An 18,145-nucleotide genomic window follows, 5' to 3' on the forward strand; every position below is an offset into this window, starting at 1 on the left:
TAAATCGTTACTAATAATCTTCTAAATTTTTCTTTTAATGAAGAACAAAAAGTTAAACAATCTTGAACTCCCAAGTTTATAATATGAGCAACACAACGTGTATGAATAAATGCACCATTTAAAATCGGTCTAAGTGCAATTTTTAACTCACTCATGGCCGCATCATTATTAGATGCATTATCTAGCGAAATTGTAAAAACTTTATCGATTAAATTATATTCTTCTAAAGTGTCTTGTAACGCTTTTTTTATATTATTACCGTTATGTGGATAACCAAATATTTTAAAATCGATAACACGTTTCATTAAAAGCCACGAATCGGGATTAAACCAATGAGCGGTAACGGCTAAATAAGAATTTGCCGTTTCATGTGGTGCGCTCCAAACATCACAAGTTATAGAAACCCTATGTTTATATGTTCGAAAACCTTCAATTATTTCAGTTTTAGCTTTTTTCCATAATTTAAAGGCGTCACGTCTTAAGGTAGAACGACTTACATTGCTGTATCGCGGTTGTAGTCGATTCCGAATTAGCTCTGTAAGCCTTGGATTGTCGAAGTGGTTGAAAGGAAGCGCTTGTTGAATGACAAACCTTGACAAATCTTGCCGAAGAGCTTCGGCATCGTATTCAAAAATCGAACCATCGGCCCGCATTGTTTGTTGTCTCGGGTCTTGCCTTGCACTACAACTTTTGTCAAGATGTTTTCTTAACGTTGTATTACCCGAAACACCCATGAACTTCATACATTGTGTACAACGAGCTTTTTCCGCACCATCCTTCATTACACACAACTCGAATTTGGACCAAACGTCCCCTTTTCGCTTTGTTTCTTTTTTGTAATCAATATCGGCCGTAGTGTAGCCTTGTGAAGATGTTCCAACGGAAGCGGAGCCGGAAACGGAAGCTTGTGAATTATCCATTATGGGATAAGTAGACTAGAGATTAGAGAATATTTAGTGATTTAGAAATAAATATGAGAATGTTTGTTGGTGCATTTTCAACCAAAGCATTACCATGTATTTATAATGGACTTTGTGGGGTTAAAATGGTAAAAAAAACTCAAAAAAAGGCTGAAACTGCAAAAAAAAAAAAAAAAAAAAAACGGCTAGTTTTTGAAAAACGGGATCGGATCCGGATCGGATAAAATCCGATTTTTATCCGGAAAAAATCCGGTTTTTTTGAAAATCTGGATCCGGGTCGTACCGGATCGGATCTCGGATCCGGATCCGGTTTTTGCTGTGTCCGGTTTTGCTGCTGTCCGGTTCCGGATCGGGTCACCGGATCAGATCTGGATCCGGTTTTTTTGCCCATCTATACATGTAACCACAGAAAAGAGAACAGCTTAAACATTAATAAGAACTAAACAATTGATTGATACTTAGAAAATGACTTATAATTGAAATAACTTGATGCATACAAAAGACAAACTGAACCTATTAACATATGATAAACGAGAGTTAGGTTGAAAAGTAGGATTAAGTAACCTTATTGAACATGGTTAACTTCCGGAAAAAGCAAAATTGAAGGTGGAACTACTTAAACAAAAACGAAGTTTGGTAACCTTTCCCACAAGTAACATGCTTTAATTGCAAATCTAGAAACTAAAACTCATTTCATACATATGTAATTCAACCAACACTTGTTAAACCACATACTGGCCATACACGTTTTAATAGTAGAACAAAAAATTCCTCCTTTTGATTTATTGATTTTATTTTATGCATTCCAAAAAAAGAATTCTATTGGTTGGAATATTTAGGACCTCATATTTATTTCTGGTCATTGCTTTTAGTTCCCCACAAGTACTATTCAAAAACTACTTGTTTTCATTTGTACTTGTTCAAAGCTTTCTAATTCTACCCACCCATTTCTTCATCCAGATTCATGAATTTTGGTTTTTAGTCATCAAGCTCCAAACTTTATAGATACCCACAAAATCTTTCTAGTAATTTTCATCTGGGTATCTCTTGTTTCTTCATATAGATTCTAGTTTTTGAAGATCTTGGTAAAAAATTACCACTTTATATAATAAAAGAAAGCTTCTTTTTTGTTTTGTTGTTGATTGAAGGATGGTAGGGGGTATATCTTTGGTGGTGGATTCACATACTTCACCATGTTTGTGTTTGGATTCATTGACATCAAAAACTCATATGAATCACAAAAACAGTGAGCATAAATCAGGGGGTAAAAGTCAATTGTTTCGTCCTGGTTTAGAGTTAAAAAGTTCTTTTGTTCACTCAAATTTCAATGCAAAAACACCTTCTTTTAATAAGCAGAAGAAAGCTAAAGGTCTTGTGGTTGTTAACGAACTTGGCGGACAATATGAAGACAGTTTTCGCGATGTTCAAGCAGTAAGAACTTGCTAAATCTCATCACTTTTTACATTACTGTAGCTAAGTAGTAAAACTTTTATGTTCTACTTTCAATAGTTCAATTTAGTTGACTATATATGTTCAAATTTGGAGTCTATAGAAAGGATCTATGTTTTCATAAAGAATACAAAATAAAATTCAATCTATTAGGTGTTTATGCTTTTAACTTGATTGATGGATGTTCAATGATTGAACCTTTAAAGATGCTATTAACATATTCTAAGCCAAGAAACACTGACTCCGTTACTTAGGGGTATACGAATGTGTGTTATGCAAGTAACTATATCAACGAATTATTCAAAATCAGATATTCGGTTATGATAGTCCTTAAATAATGTAGTCTTTGATGTTGTACTGTTGTTTGAAGTTGTAACCATAAAACCAAGAATTCCAGTTTTCGATAAGTTTTGATATTTTACGAAATTATCAGCTTAAATGACCCAAGAGAACATTTTCATTTGTGAAAAAGGAGTGCAATTTTATTCAGGGGAAGTAAGATTTTATGCAGGATTGAATAAGTAAATACATATTTGATGCAGCTGGTAGTAAACTTGTTATCAACAAGCTATTATAACTCATATAAATGTACAAGAGTAATCATCAGTTAATAAAAGCTTCAAGTAGCATATACATATTAATCTTTTTATATAACCAAATGCTTTTGTTATTGCAGCAACTTTTTAATCTGTTCACATACAAAGCAGTGAGGACTGTTATGAACCAACTTTACGAGATGAACCCAACTGAATATCGTTGGTTCTATGAGTATGCACGCCTACTTCCATATTTCAATCATTTCTCATAGTTGATTTACAGTTATTAGAACCTAATTCACCATTTTTTCTTATCATTTTTTCGACACAATCAACAGTTTTGTGGTGGTAAACAAACCTAATGATGGGAAACGCTTTCTTCGTGTCCTCCAAAAGGTATATAGAGATACATGTTATCGTGAAACTTTCAAGATTTATGAAAAAATTTATTTATATTAATCACATAACATAATTTGTTGCAACAGGAGAAACACGAGCTCGCAGAGCGAGTAATGGTGACGCGGCTTCACCTATATGGAAAATGGATTAAGGTATAAAAGAGTAACTAATATTATCATTTAAGCACTAATGTTATACACCTTTTGAATTCAATAGACAATTATTGTTGGTGTTTTTGTGCATTAGAAAGTGGATCATGCGGAAATGTACAAAAATTTATCAGATCAAAACTTGGAATTGATGCGTGAGCGGTTGATGGAGACAGTGATATGGCCATCTGATGATGCTGCAAATTGGGATAATTTTGGCTAAGGATTTAATTAATGTTTTACAAATGTTATTTCAGTCTTTGTCTAGGTAGATCATTCTGTTTCCAAGGAACAACTATAGGAAAATCTCAAAATATGTATATGACATTGTACATATAATCGTTATTAGATTGGTTTTATGATTTTGATGTTACTTCTTTATGTCATCTCAAATATGATATTCATGTAAACTACAAAATCTGCAACTCAAAAGTCCCAATAGTGTTAGAAAGAGAGGAGGGAAAATTCTTAAGCAACAAAGAATTGTAACACCCTGAACTTTAGTATAATTCATATCTAAAATAAATAGTAAGATTGTGTTTGTTTACATCTTAATTGAACGTTATAGCTGAATGCGGAATCATTCAGCATTAAGCGTGTTTGTTTCTAACCTCTTAATAACATATGATGCTTTAACTATTAAGAACCTAAATTTTATGTAATATTCTACTTAAATCATATCCAGAACACTTATCAAACAATTATATTGAACTTTTTATTCATGCAAAGCGTTAATAAGGTAAATTTACCCTATTCATATTGTTCATTTAAAATTACAATTAAATAACTTATTATCATTTAGAACATTAAATCATTCAGATTATAAATCATTCATTTCATCATTCAATTTTATCAAAGACACCCTTAATATTTGGTAACAACTATACATATAATCAGAGGCGGAGACAGTAGGGGGGCGTGTGGGTGCTTTGCCTCCCCTAACTGTTGGTAATTTATTAAGTATTGTACTGTGTTTTAATTGTAAAAATTTTAAATTGTGGTACTCGATTTCTAAATTAGAGGTGCGTTTCCTGAAGGTTTAGTGAGGAAGATGAGTTATTTTTCAATGTTTCAATAAAGCCCTTCAATTAACATTTTATAATTCATTTTAGTCCCTGACTTTATTAATAAGCCATTTAAATTTCCAATCTTAAATCATGTGATTTTCTAGTATACACGTGAATGCCACATTTTTTCTTTTTCGTAAATTGATTATTTAGATGATAGAAATTAGTTTGAAAGATTGAACGATACTTTTAAAACAAAATATGAAATTCATGGAATTTTATGTGAAGTTAAAACTTATTTATATAATATCAGTTATAAGTATATAAAAAAACTATTTATGTATCTCGATTTTTTTGATTACATAATCGTATAAAATGAACAAGTATAGCATTAATAGATGTAAATAAGTTTGAATTTTAATCTCATAGTTGGGTCAAAAGTTTTATCTAGTAAGGACCCTAATGTAGAGGAAAGCTTTAGGAAGATTTAGAAACTATATTTTGGCAAGAAATTGAGTCGAAGTCACAAAGCCCAATTAGAGTGCTTTTTTTTCTTCCAATAAACTATATAATGCCAAGCCCCCTTTAAGCTCAAATCCTGGCTTCGCCTCTGCATATAATGCTATTTTGGATGAATAAAGCATGGTCAATTAACAACAAATATACATGTATGTATGTAAGTATATTAATTAACAGTTGGTTTTGGTTAATAACCTGATACATATCTCACCAGTAGTCTTTGCAAGAACATGATCCATCTACAAAATGGTGAAAGCGACTAGCATCTCGAATAATTATCGTCCTCTTTGAACACTTCGAAACATATTTACTAAATTCATGACAATCACCACAAATCCTTAAATTCTTCGTAATCAAGATTGGCGAGAAACCACTCGTACTAATCAATCCAAACGCAATAGCTAGTTTCTCACTGTGACTTGAAAGCCTCGCCTTTTTTCTCTCGTCATCTTCATCATGAAGAACCCAACTCAAATCAGGAACATACCCCATTTCTTTGACCAAAGTCAACAATAAAGTCAACTTATTATAAATCTTTTCAGACTGTGTGTGTGATTTGTCTCCTGCTGCAAATATATGAAGTCTGCTTTTGACTACAATCCAACTTCTGCCAGCGGGTTTCTTCAAATTCCTTTTTTCAATAATCAATCTCAAGTCTTTTACCTCGGACCAAATACCAGCAGCCGCATAAATATTCGATAATAATACATAATTCCCAGCATTTGTTGGTTCTAATTCAATGAGTTTTTCAAAACTACTTTTAGCCATAGCGGTATCATTATATATTCGACAAGCACCAATCAAAGCTCGCCAAATGGACGCATCTGGTGCCATAGGCATTGTGTCTATAACACTTTTGGCCTCATTTAAAAACCCCGCACGAGCAAGAAGATCAACCAAACAAGCGTAATGTACAAGTTCTGGAGTTATAAAAAAATCTTGAACCATTGAATGAAATAGGTGTACCCCTTTATCAATCATACCCGAATGGCTACAAGCAGATAAAGCAGACACAAATGATACTCTATTTGGTTTGATCCCTTTGTTGACCATTTTCTCGAAAGTCAACATCGCAATGTCTCCACGTCCATGCACTCCGTAACCAGCAATCATCGCGTTCCAAGAAACAATATCTTTTTCTCGTAAATTATTAAAGACTTTTTCGCCATATTCCAAACTACCACATCTTGCATACATAGTAATAAAGGCATTTGCAAGAGATAAATCACGATCCAACGACGTAAACCTTCTTAACGTGTAAGCATGTATACATCGACCTTGAGGAAGATTCGATAGATGACTATATAACGATAAAACGTTTATGATAGTGACAAAATTAGGTTTCATCCATGAAATCATGTAATGGAAAAAGATCAAAGCTTTGTATTCTTGATTGTTCTTAATATAACAGGACATTAACGAGTTCCATGAGATCAAATCCTTATCAGGATAATTCTCAAACAATGTCATACCACTTTCTTCATCATCACAATCCATATACATTTCAGTCAATGCACTGTTTAACGACGCATCAACATGGACCCCACATTTTGTCACGTAACCATGGATGGATCTACCAATGTTTAAAAGTTCTCTGCTATCAATGGCAGAGATAATCAATGTTATGGTTTGAGAATTCGGTTTCATCTCCAAATCCAGCATTTGAACGAAAATCTCACAAGCTTGAACGTTCAGTTTATTGTAGACCAAACCAGAGACGAAAACATTGTACGAAATTACGTTCACCTCTTTTATTTTAATGAAAATCCTTGTGGCATCTTCAATATGGTTAAACATGGAGTACATATTGACCAAACAATTTTCAATATGTGAGTTTCTTTCCTCACCAATCTTAAAAGCATAAGCATGTAAGCTTTTACCATTTACCAAACCATCAGAAATTTGAACACATAAGCCTAGCAAGATGACTACCGTACGTTCGTTTATTTGAACACCATCCAACTGCATCTCGGTTAATAGGTATAACGAGTCATCTACGAAACCGCTTTCAATAGAACAAGATAAAATAGAATTCCATAAAGCAGCATCTCTTGATGGTATCGAGTTAAATAGCTCATAACACGATCTTAAATCTGCAAATTTGGTGTACATATTTAATAGCGCATTCGTTGTATGCATATTGCTATAACCCAATTTGATAACCAGTTGATGAACTTGCATTCCGAGTTCGAGGCTTCCAAATTCAGCACACGCTTGTATGACAACTAACATTGTTACAGAGTCGCATTGAATCCCATTATCCACCATCGAAACAAAAATCTTTAATGCTTTCATGTAATCCTTATTATTAACAAATCCAGTTATCATAGTATTCCAAATTATCGTATTTCTTGAAGTCAGTGTTTCAAAAACAAGATACGCAGTCGACAGATCAAATTTCAAATAAAATCCGATTAAAGACGAATCAACATAATCGTTCGAATTAAACAAACCATGTCGCAAACAATACCCATGTATCACCTTCCCTAACCTCAAATCCAAAAGCTCAGCACACACTTTAAGCATCTCAACAACAGTTACCGCATTCGCTTTCAAATTCCAGTTTTGCATATAAGAAAACAAATCCAAAGCTAGCTGATACTCACAGCAACCAACACACCCAGAAATCATAGCATTCCATGACACAACATCTCTCTCAGGCATTTTATCGAACACGTTGAGTGCATTCTCCAACAACCCGCATTTCGAGTAAAAATCGACGAGCGCTGTTCCAACACGAACATCGTGAACCATTCCCGTATTCGAAACAACGTCATCGTGTAGTTTTTTACCTTTCTCGATGGCTTGTAGTCGGGCACACGCCTTTAGTACTAGCGGCAAAGTAGCGGTATCCGGCAAAATACCCAATGATTCCATACGAGTATACGTGTCAAGTATTGCACGGTCATCTTTTAGCTTAGTGTGATATTTGATTATTGAATTCCAGTGTTTTGATTCATGTGTTTGTGTTGGGATTGAATGACGGTTTTGAAGGTTTGAGGATACAGATATGGGGACATCCATTTTTGAAAGGTACGTAGTTATTATTTGGCGGGTGACTACTAACATCATTAGCCGTTCGTATGAAATAATTCTGCTACCGCTTTTAAAACGCGTTAACTACAGCTTAAAAACCATTTTTAATAAAGTCTATTATTATATTACTTATAGAAGTGTAAACTCGTGACTTTACAGAATTAATAATTAATATTGATAATTAACGATAACAATATGCTGTTTTGTCTGATCAAGAGAATGAAAGTGATCCAAGTGATTGGGAAACTGTTGATAAGGAAGGAGCAAGTTTGGATGATGAGGATGTGATTCCTCCTGTTGAGGATGGTACTACTTCAATAGGGGTTAATGAATTGAATGGCATGTGTCCAGGCATTCTGGATGAAAAGTATTGATTCCAATGGATTTTAAAGCAGCCATTTGGAACATTAGGGGTATGTGTAACATTGATAAGCAGAATGAGGTTATGAAGTTTATTAGAGAGGAAAAGGTGTGTTTGTGTTCAATAATAGAAACACATCTTAAGCCCTCCAATATTGATGCTGTATGTTCAAAGATTTATGGCAATTGGTTATGGCAGACTAATAGTAGTTTAAGTACTAATAGTTGTAGAATTACTGTGGGATGGAATAGTAGCCTTGTTAATGTCATGATTTTACATATGGCAAGGCAGACTATATTGTGTTTAGTTGAAACCTTGGATAAAAAGACAAAATATTTTTGTAGTTTGGTCTATGCTGGTAATAATGGTAAAATCAGACAAGCATTGTGGAAAGATTTAAAAGCTCATGCCTCTGTTGTTAATGGTTATCCATGGATATTAATGGGGGACTTTAACACCACTAGAAATATCAGCGAGCACAGTGCAGGTGGTTCTCATTTGACTGAAGATATGAAGGAATTCTGTAACTGTATTAATGATATTGAGGTTGAGGATATAAGGAGTAGTGGATTCCATTTTACTTGGACTAAATCCCTTAAGAATCCTTTATGTGGTACTTTAAAGAAGCTAGATAGGATCATGTGCAATGAAGAGTTTGAAGCTACTTACCCTCTAGCTTATGGTAATTTCCTTCCTTATTTGGTGTCAGACCACAGTCCTGCTGTCCTTCATATTCCAAATGGTTTAGTGAAAAAGAAAAGGGCTTTTAGGTTTATGAATCATATTGCTCATAAAGATAATTTTTTAAGTGTTGTTGAGAATGGCTGGAAGTTGCAAGTTGAGGGCTATAAAATGTTCCAAGTTGTCTCAAAGTTAAAGCATCTTAAAAAGGATCTTAATAAGCTTAATTGGGAGAATGGCAATGTGTTCAAAAAGGTTGACATGATGAGGAAGAATCTGAGCAGCTGTCAAGCTGCAGTAGATCAACATCCTCATGATCCTCTAATCAAGAAGCTAGCTACACAGGCATCTATTGACTATGAGTTAGCAAAAAAGGATGAAGTAATTCTATTACAACAAAAAGCTAAGATTCAATGGTTAACTGAGGGAGACAAAAATACTAAATTCTTCCATAGCATTCTGAAAAGTAGAAAGATGAGGTGTAGAATTGTTAGTATCTGTGATGACCATGGTGTTAGATATGAAGGTGATCATGTTGCTGATGTGATCATGTTGCTGATCAGTTTGTTGATCATTTTAAAAATTTTCTTGGGGTAGATATTACATGCAACAGTGTTACTACTCTAGGTGACATTTTTAAAACTAAGCTGTCAAGGGAGGATGCTGTTAAAATGATTGATCCTGTTACTAGTGATGAAATTAAAGCAGCCATGTTTGATATTGATGACAACGAGGCTTCAGGGCCAGATGGATATACATCTTTATTCTTCAAAAAAGCATGGGGAATCATAGGTGATGACATATGTTCTGCTATAAAGGAGTTCTTTCATAATGGTAAATTGTTGGGAGAAGTCAATGCTACTTTTATTGCTTTGATTCCTAAAGTTGATTCTCCTCAGAAGGTCTCTGAATATAGACCAATAGCTTGTTGCAATGTAATTTACAAGTGCATCAGCAAGATGTTGACCAACAGAATCAAAAGTGGCTTAAGCAAGATTGTTGATTGTAGTCAGAGTGCGTTCATCCCTGGTAGATCCATTCATGATAACATTTTGGTGGCTCAAGAAGTTTTAAAAGGTTATAATAGGGTTAAAGGAGCAAAGAAGTGCACTATGAAAATTGATATCCAAAAAGCATATGATACTGTCAATTGGAAGTTCCTAGAAGAGATCCTGCATTGCTTTGGTTTCCATGACAAGATGATTATGTGGATTATGGCTTGTGTCACTAATACTTACTTTTCAATCTGCATCAATGGTGAAATTAAGGGGTACTTTAAAGGTGGTAGAGGTTTAAGGCAAGGAGATCCAATATTTCCATACCTTTTCACTTTGGTTATGGAAGTGTTTTCTCTCATATTGAAGCACAACATTCAAAAAGATCCTGAGTTCAAATATCACTATAAGTGCAAACCTATGAAGCTATTCCATATTTGTTTTGCAGATGATTTATTAGTGTTCAGTCATGGTGATGAAAAATCTATAGGTGTGACTAAGAAAGGGTTAGATGCTTTTGCAATGGTTTCTGGCCTTCTTCCTAACCTAAACAAGAGTATTGTGTTTTTTGGCAGTGTTTCTATTGAAGATCAATGCAAAATTCTTCAGGTTTTACCCTTTCCTATAGGTAGCTTTCCTTTAAAATATTTGGGTGTTCCTTTGTTGGCAAAGAAGATTAGTTTCAATGACTGCAAGAGTCTAATTGACAAGGTCAGGAACAAGGTTAACAATTGGAGAAATAAAAAGCTCTCATATGCAGGTAGACTGCAATTAATCACTTCTGTACTTTCTGCTTTGCACTTATATTGGGCTTCTGTTTATAAGCTTCCATGTGGTGTAATTGATGAGATAGATAAAATCTTAAAGGGTTTTTTATGGAGTCAAACAGATAAGTCAAATGGCAAAGCCAAAGTAGATTGGAAAGATATTTGTTTTCCAAAGGATCAAGGTGGTTTGGGGATCAAACCTTTGAGGGAATGGAATGATATTTTAATGATAAAGAATTTGTGGAGATGTTTTACCCAAAAGGAATCACTGTGGAGCAAGTGGGTCAATTTGATTAAATTAAAAGGTGCTAGTATTTGGGATATCAAATTGAATTATAATGATAGTTGGGGGTGGAAGTGTCTGTTGGAATTAAGGGATAAAATCCATCCTCACACTTTTGAAGAGAATGGCAGTTACTCTTGGATTACTAATGATGGTAGGAAAGTGGTGTATTCTACCTCCCAGGTTTGGAGTGATTTGAGGGTTAATAAAAGTAAAGTTTCCTGGAGCCATGTTATTTGGTTTAAGGGTTTTAATCCTAAGCATGCATTTATCCTATGGCTTGCTGTTTTAAACAGGTTACACACTCAAGATAGGATCTATAAATGGTTGCCAAATCAGGTTCTGACTTGTTGCTTTTGTGGTAAGGTTCATGATTCTATCAATCACTTGTTCTTCAAATGTGATTATAGTGATGGTATCTGGAAGAAATTTAAGGCCAAAATCCTGTTTAGAGGCCTGCCAAATCATTTTGATGGAATTGTTAATGCTTTGGCAAGATATCCATTCTCTAATAATATTTGGAATGTTGTAAATCGAGTTGTATTTGCTGCATGTGTGTACTATATATGGAATGAAAGAAATGGCAGGATTTTTAAGCTTAAGAAGAAAGCTGCTAGTGATTTGTATGATGCTATCTTTGATCATGTTAGATTCAAGCTGGTTACACTGAAGATAAGGAAGTCAGTTGCAGTTTTAAAAGTGGCTCAATTGTGGAACTTAGTCTATACAGAGCAGGGTTATAGGCTTGAATAATTGTGTTGTTTTTCGTTTTGGTTTTCTGTTGTTTTTGGGCTTTTGCCTCTTGTATTTGGGCTTTGGGTATGTCCTGGTCCTTTTTTCCAAGAAATAATATATTAGTTTGTTTGCCGGAAAAAAAAATAACATAATAACAATAATAATAATTAGTAAACTCTCATCACGCACCAACTTCCAACAACACGTACCATTCATGTTGCTCGATTTAAAAGGCACCCGAGATCTATTTTGAACGGTTACGCACACACAATTACAACTTAACAAACACCCACTAAATGTGTGATTTTCGAAAAGTTTGACGGTTACCCGTTTTGTTTGTTTTATCCTTACATGATCTCATAATCACTTCATGACTTCAAACTACAACCATTAACACGCACGCATGCACCATATTAAAACCTATGCACACACCATACACGATTTTTGAGCGAAAATCCAACAAATTCGAGGTATAAAAGTTGTTGATCAAGCAATTGAAAAATTACACATCTTCAACAATGGCTAACTGGTAAAACCAATTTTCTAGTTTGTTTGATTCATTATATGTTATAGACATTTCGTCGAACACTTGGCGTGCATATATGTATTTTGGATTTTTGGCTATATTGTGTGTGTGTGTATAATATATATGTATTGTAGGTGTTGTTTAGTTATTTTAGATGTCGTTTAAACTTATATTTGTTGTTAGATTGTTCAAAAACACGAAAAACTCATTTTTGCCTCGTTACAGACCACGTAATGCGAGTTCTTTGGAATCATACAACACGCAACTCGCATGGTGCGTGTTGCTCACTGTTATTTTGTTTTTTTATTTGTTTAATGCTCATTTTGGTTTGTTTTCAGGATATTGTATATATGTATGCTACGATTGCCATAAAAAATCCTATAGAAAAGCTTCGAAGTATAGCTAGAAGCTTGACGTTCGTTTTCGGACAATGAGCAATATTTTGATGGACAGTTTTCGGCCCATGGTCAGATGTCCAGTGTCGACACAACGACCCGAGCTATATACACGTGATGCTTAAGAAGAAGAAGAATATACGGCCATCTAGGGCCAACGTCCCAAGCGAATGGGATGACCTTTGGTACGCGTTGTCTCGTCGGCATGTTTTGAGGTTTGGGAGATGACGGTTTTGTTTATTGGCGGGTTTTAGTTTTGAAGTGGATACCGACATAACCAATTAAATTTTCGGGGAGGTTAGGATGTCATAACCCGACCTTAACCATAAGGACGAATACAATAACATATGATTTCATCGCGAGGTATTGACCTCTATATGCGACATTTTTCAAAAACTGCATTCGTTTTTACAATACAAACCATAGCTTTTATTACAAATACAAGGTTTAAACAACTTAATAATGATTATCATTTAGCGATAATCTTAGACTTACAAACTTTACATGTGATAATAACAATACGACCTCCAACATATTTTACATTACAAATCCTCCGATATGCAGTTTTATTTTTGACACAAATATGCATACTCAAGATCTTGCTTAAATTCAACATGTTGTAGCGGAAGCTTTTAGTTATCACCTGAGAATAAACATGCTTAAAACGTCAACATAAAGTTGGTGAGATATAGGTTTAATGCCGACAGCGTTATAAATATAGACCACAAGATTTCATATATAAACGTTTTAATAAAAATATTCTAAGTTGTTGAGCACTTGATAACCATACTTAACATTTAATCAACGTCGCATATTCCCTTTATTATGAAATCTTACTACACCGTACCAAGTGTAGTTACCAAAACGAAGTACTGTGCAACCGTTGAATACTGGTCGTCCAGTCCGGTTGGGGTTGTCAGGCCCGATAGATCTATCAACAGGATTCGCGTTTACAATACCTCATGTAAATAATAGTTACCAAGTTACAGGGAAGTATGCCAGTGGTACAACTCAACGTAGAATATATATTTTTAATCACTTGTGTCCATAACGTAAATCATAAAATGCATGTATTCTCATCCCGAAATATTTAGAGTTTAAAAGTGGGACTATATACTCACCTTTTCCTTGAAGGTATTTAACTCGACTTGGTCTCCGATAGATATCACGAACCTAACCATATATATAATATATCAACATATTTTCTTTTCAAGTAATCGTTACATATATATATACTTATAATACTTTTAATATTTTCTTAGTCCGTAGTTAGCAGTCTGTTGTTAATGGTCCACAATTAGTTGCTCAATAAAATAAATAAAGACCCCATCATATTCGTATTGATCAGAATTAATCTCAACCCATGGTACCATGTTGTCAAATGACGTGTTGCGTACATAAAGTACCGTGTTGTCAGATGACGTGTTGCGTACAATCATGAGGTCTTATGATTAATCTTCTCGTATTGTTTACGGGTGGTCCTGGAATATATAAAATCAAATCATAAGTAAATATATATTAAATATTATGTTAATTAGCCAAGATATGATTAATTCGATTTTGTCATAATATGATATAATACAAGTTTTGAAGTGTTTTAAAAATCAAATTAGAAGGATCTATTTAGTTTGCGAACAGGTTTGAAATCATTCAAACTATGTTCTTGTTGTTAAAAATTTTATAACACAAAATAAGATAGCTATATAAATATGAATCGAATAAGATTATGAATAAGGTTACTACCTCAAGTTACTTGGATAAAGCTACTGGAAAAGATAGAAAATAATCTTGATCAAACTTTCTTATGATGATTATAGGTTGTTCATGAAGCTAGTTCTTCATGAGTATTTGCTGAGATTGTGAAGAACACTTAGAGTTCCTAAGAGTGTGTTTTTGGTTAGAGAAAGATGGTTGTAAGAATGAAATGAAAAACCAAGGTGATGGTGATACTTATAGGACAGTCTGGTTGTTGAGGGAACAAGGACAAATTATTGTGTTGAATTTTTGAGTAATAATGTATGCTAGCTTACAAATAAGATTCCCTCTTATCTAGAGCAGATCTAAGGCTGATAAGGATATTAATTTGATGTGTATTTACCAATAGTAAATACGTATGGATGATGGGTATGATACGGTAAAAGAAGCTCAAAATCGGGCTTTTATTTTGGGTCCAACCGGGCCAAAAATAAAATTTTAAGACATTTTGGGTCCAACCAGCCAGGGGCTCTACCCCTTGGACCCCGCCAGGGGTTGCCACCCCTTGGACCCCGCTTATCGGGGGCGCTGCCCCCGAACCCCCGTCATAATCAAGATAAGTTCAAACAAGTGTGCACTCCACACTTCCCCAAACTTGTTCGATATTTATCAAGATTATTTTGGTTACAAATTAATCCCATTACACTTAAATCATATTGGTGACATAAATCACAACACATTATAGATTGTAAGAATATATGTCAAAGAACGTTACATATAGTTATCGTTTTGAAAACTTAAGTTAGTGGTCTCAAAGTATACTTATAACTCATTGTTGTTAGTTCACAATGAAATGTTAAACCATCCTTAAATCATGTTAAATATGTATAGATATGTACATATATATAATCGTATAATTATCGTGTGTTATATAGTTCGTGATATCATCGGTCAAATTGGACGGTCAAACGTTGTGTAAAACTCTTTTCAAAAATATAAGTCTCAACAGTTTGGATTGCTTATCATGTTGGTAAGGTTTAATTTATGTAAATATTAATCTCATAAGTATAGAACGATCGGAAAATTCTGGGTCGTTACAGTACCTACCCGTTAAATAAATTTCGTCCCGAAATTTTAAAATTGTACCTATTTTGCGTTCTCGGGAAATAAATGTGGGTACTTTTGTTTCATCTGATCCTCTCATTCCCAAGTAAACTCGGGACCCCTTCGAGCATTCCAACGAACCTTAACGATTGGTATGTTGCTCTGCTTGAGTTGTTTAACTTCACGGTCCATGATTTCGACTGGTTCTTCTATGAATTGTAGTTTCTCGTCGACTTGGATTTCTTCAAGAGGAATGGTGAGGTCTTCCTTTGCAAGACACTTCTTAAGGTTTGAAACGTGAAATGTATTATGTACTCTGGCGAGTTGTTGTGGTAATTCGAGTCGATAAGCTACCGGTCCAATGCGTTCGATGATCTTGAACGGGCCTACATACCTCGGGTTCAGTTTACCTCTTTTTCCAAAACGTATTACACCTTTCCAAGGTGAAACCTTTAACATAACCATGTCACCGATCTGAAACTCTAATGGTTTCCTTCGGACATCGGCGTAGCTCTTTTGGCGACTACAGGCTGTTTTCAATCTCTCCTTGATTTGTACTATCTTCTCAGTCGTTTCGTGTATGATCTCGGGACCAGTTAATTGTCGATCTCCTACTTCATTCCAACAGATAGGGGATCTACACTTCCTTCCATACAGTGCTTCGAATGGTGCAGCTTTAATGCTCGCATGATAACTGTTATTATACGAGAATTCAGCTAATGGTAGATATTTATCCCATCCGTTTCCAAAATCGATCACACATGCCCTGAGCATGTCTTCAAGAGTCTGAATTGTTCTTTCACTCTGCCCGTCAGTTTGTGGATGATATGCGGTGCTCATATCCAAACGAGTTCCCAGGGCCTCCTGTAGTGATTGCCAAAACTTTGATGTAAATCTACTATCACGATCGGATATAATGGAAATAGGTATTCCATGCCTTGAAACAATTTCCTTTATGTATAATCGTAATAGTTTCTCCATTCTATCCGTTTCCTTTATAGGCAAGAAATCAGATTTGGTGAGACGATCAACTATTACCCAAATGGTGTCATAACCCCAGGCAGTCTTAGGTAACTTTGTGATGAAATCCATGGTAATACCGTCCCATTTCCATTCTGGGATTTCTGGTTGTTGAAGTAACCCTGACGGCTTCTGGTGTTCTGCTTTGACTTTGGAACAAGTTAAACATTCCCCAACATATGTTGCAACGTCTGTCTTCAAATTAGGCCACCAATAATGCGTCTTAAGATCTTGAAACATCTTTCCAACTCCAGGATGTATCGAGTATCTTGTCTTATGTGCCTCATTCAATATCAACTTCCTTAATCCACCCAACTTTGGTACCCAAATACGGTTTGAAAAATATTTAATTCCGTCTTCCTGTATAACGAGTTGTTTCCCATACTTCTTCATTATTTCATTTCCTATGTTTTCTTTAGTAAGAGCTTCTCGTTGAGCCTCTTTGATTTGTGAGTTGAGATTCATGCGAATTTTTATGTTCATTGCTCGTACTCGAATTGGTTCCCGTTCCTTTCTGCTTAGAGCGTCGGCCACTACATTCGCTTTCCCAGGATGATAGCGAACTCACAATCATAGTCGTTTATCAGCTCGACCCACCTACGTTGCCTCATGTTCAGCTGTTTCTGATCGAAGATATGTTGAAGGCTTTTATGATCGGTAAACACAGTGCATTGCCACCCCTTGGACCCCGCTTATCGGGGGCGCTGCCCCCGAACCCCCGTCATAATCAAGATAAGTTCAAACAAGTGTGCACTCCACACTTCCCCAAACTTGTTCGATATTTATCAAGATTATTTTGGTTACAAATTAATCCCATTACACTTAAATCATATTGGTGACATAAATCACAACACATTATAGATTGTAAGTATATATGTCAAAGAACGTTACATATAGTTATCGTTTTGAAAACTTAAGTTAGTGGTCTCAAAGTATACTTATAACTCATTGTTGTTAGTTCACAATGAAATGTTAAACCATCCTTAAATCATGTTAAATATGTATAGATATGTACATATACATAATCGTATAATTATCGTGTGTTATATAGTTCGTGATATCATCGGTCAAATTGGACGGTCAAACGTTGTGTAAAACTATTTTCAAAAATATAAGTCTCAACAGTTTGGATTGCTTATCATGTTGGTAAGGTTTAATTTATGTAAATATTAATCTCACAAGTATAGAACGATCAGAAAATTCCGGGTCGTTACATAGGAAGACCACGCCTTTTATTACAGAACGGTGTTTCACGGATAATCATGCGAAGAGTTTGACCATAGGACATCTCTCAGCCTGTTTTGATGATACGACGATCACTGATGAGGATCGCGTAAAAGCTGGCTATTATCGTGATTGTAGAACTTACCTTTATGGGTAGCAGCCACATTAAAAGCTTGATAACGCTTATCTAAATCTGATCGAGGATTTTGATGGTTTGGCCCAGTATCCTTGGGGCTCTCGTATATAAGATTTTACTTACAAGGAGATACATGACCACTTTAAGCATGACGAGAATGACACGGTGAGTCAAAGCCAACAGGTGCTCGCTCCGGGGATTATTACAC

At 34.9% G+C, this 18,145-nt stretch overlaps 3 protein-coding genes across 3 annotated transcripts; 2 read left to right on the top strand and 1 right to left on the bottom strand.

Moving 5' to 3' along the window:
* The first annotated feature begins 1,824 nt into the window (after nucleotides 1-1,824).
* Nucleotides 1,825-3,826, top strand: LOC139867530 (chaperonin-like RbcX protein 2, chloroplastic). Its single transcript, XM_071855897.1, has 5 exons — nucleotides 1,825-2,351; nucleotides 3,046-3,137; nucleotides 3,244-3,301; nucleotides 3,391-3,456; nucleotides 3,551-3,826. Exons 1-5 carry the CDS (start codon nucleotides 2,070-2,072, stop codon nucleotides 3,674-3,676), a joined length of 624 nt encoding a protein of 207 aa, XP_071711998.1. The 5' UTR covers nucleotides 1,825-2,069; the 3' UTR covers nucleotides 3,677-3,826.
* A 1,248-nt stretch (nucleotides 3,827-5,074) lies between these two features.
* LOC139867540 (putative pentatricopeptide repeat-containing protein At3g11460, mitochondrial) lies at nucleotides 5,075-8,043 on the bottom strand. The gene has a single exon (XM_071855909.1). The coding sequence runs from the start codon at nucleotides 8,001-8,003 to the stop codon at nucleotides 5,187-5,189; it is 2,817 nt and encodes a 938-aa protein (XP_071712010.1). The 5' UTR covers nucleotides 8,004-8,043; the 3' UTR covers nucleotides 5,075-5,186.
* Nucleotides 8,044-8,394: 351 nt separating this feature from the next.
* LOC139892911 (uncharacterized) lies at nucleotides 8,395-9,654 on the top strand. Its single transcript, XM_071876041.1, has one exon. The coding sequence runs from the start codon at nucleotides 8,395-8,397 to the stop codon at nucleotides 9,652-9,654; it is 1,260 nt and encodes a 419-aa protein (XP_071732142.1).
* The last annotated feature ends 8,491 nt before the right edge of the window (nucleotides 9,655-18,145 follow it).

Source organism: Rutidosis leptorrhynchoides, chromosome 1 (genome assembly GCF_046630445.1).
Source record: "Rutidosis leptorrhynchoides isolate AG116_Rl617_1_P2 chromosome 1, CSIRO_AGI_Rlap_v1, whole genome shotgun sequence".
Taxonomy (NCBI): Eukaryota; Viridiplantae; Streptophyta; class Magnoliopsida; order Asterales; family Asteraceae; genus Rutidosis; species Rutidosis leptorrhynchoides.

Bases quoted from the DNA above. Each gene is read 5' to 3' on its own strand.
- LOC139867540 (XM_071855909.1), bottom strand. From the start codon at position 8,003: ATGGATGTCCCCATATCTGTATCCTCAAACCTTCAAAACCGTCATTCA.
- LOC139867530 (XM_071855897.1), top strand. From the start codon at position 2,070: ATGGTAGGGGGTATATCTTTGGTGGTGGATTCACATACTTCACCATGT. The intron at 3,138-3,243 runs GTATGCACGCCT...CACAATCAACAG, and splicing joins GAATATCGTTGGTTCTATGA to TTTTGTGGTGGTAAACAAAC. The intron at 3,302-3,390 runs GTATATAGAGAT...TTGTTGCAACAG, and splicing joins TTCTTCGTGTCCTCCAAAAG to GAGAAACACGAGCTCGCAGA.
- LOC139892911 (XM_071876041.1), top strand. From the start codon at position 8,395: ATGGATTTTAAAGCAGCCATTTGGAACATTAGGGGTATGTGTAACATT.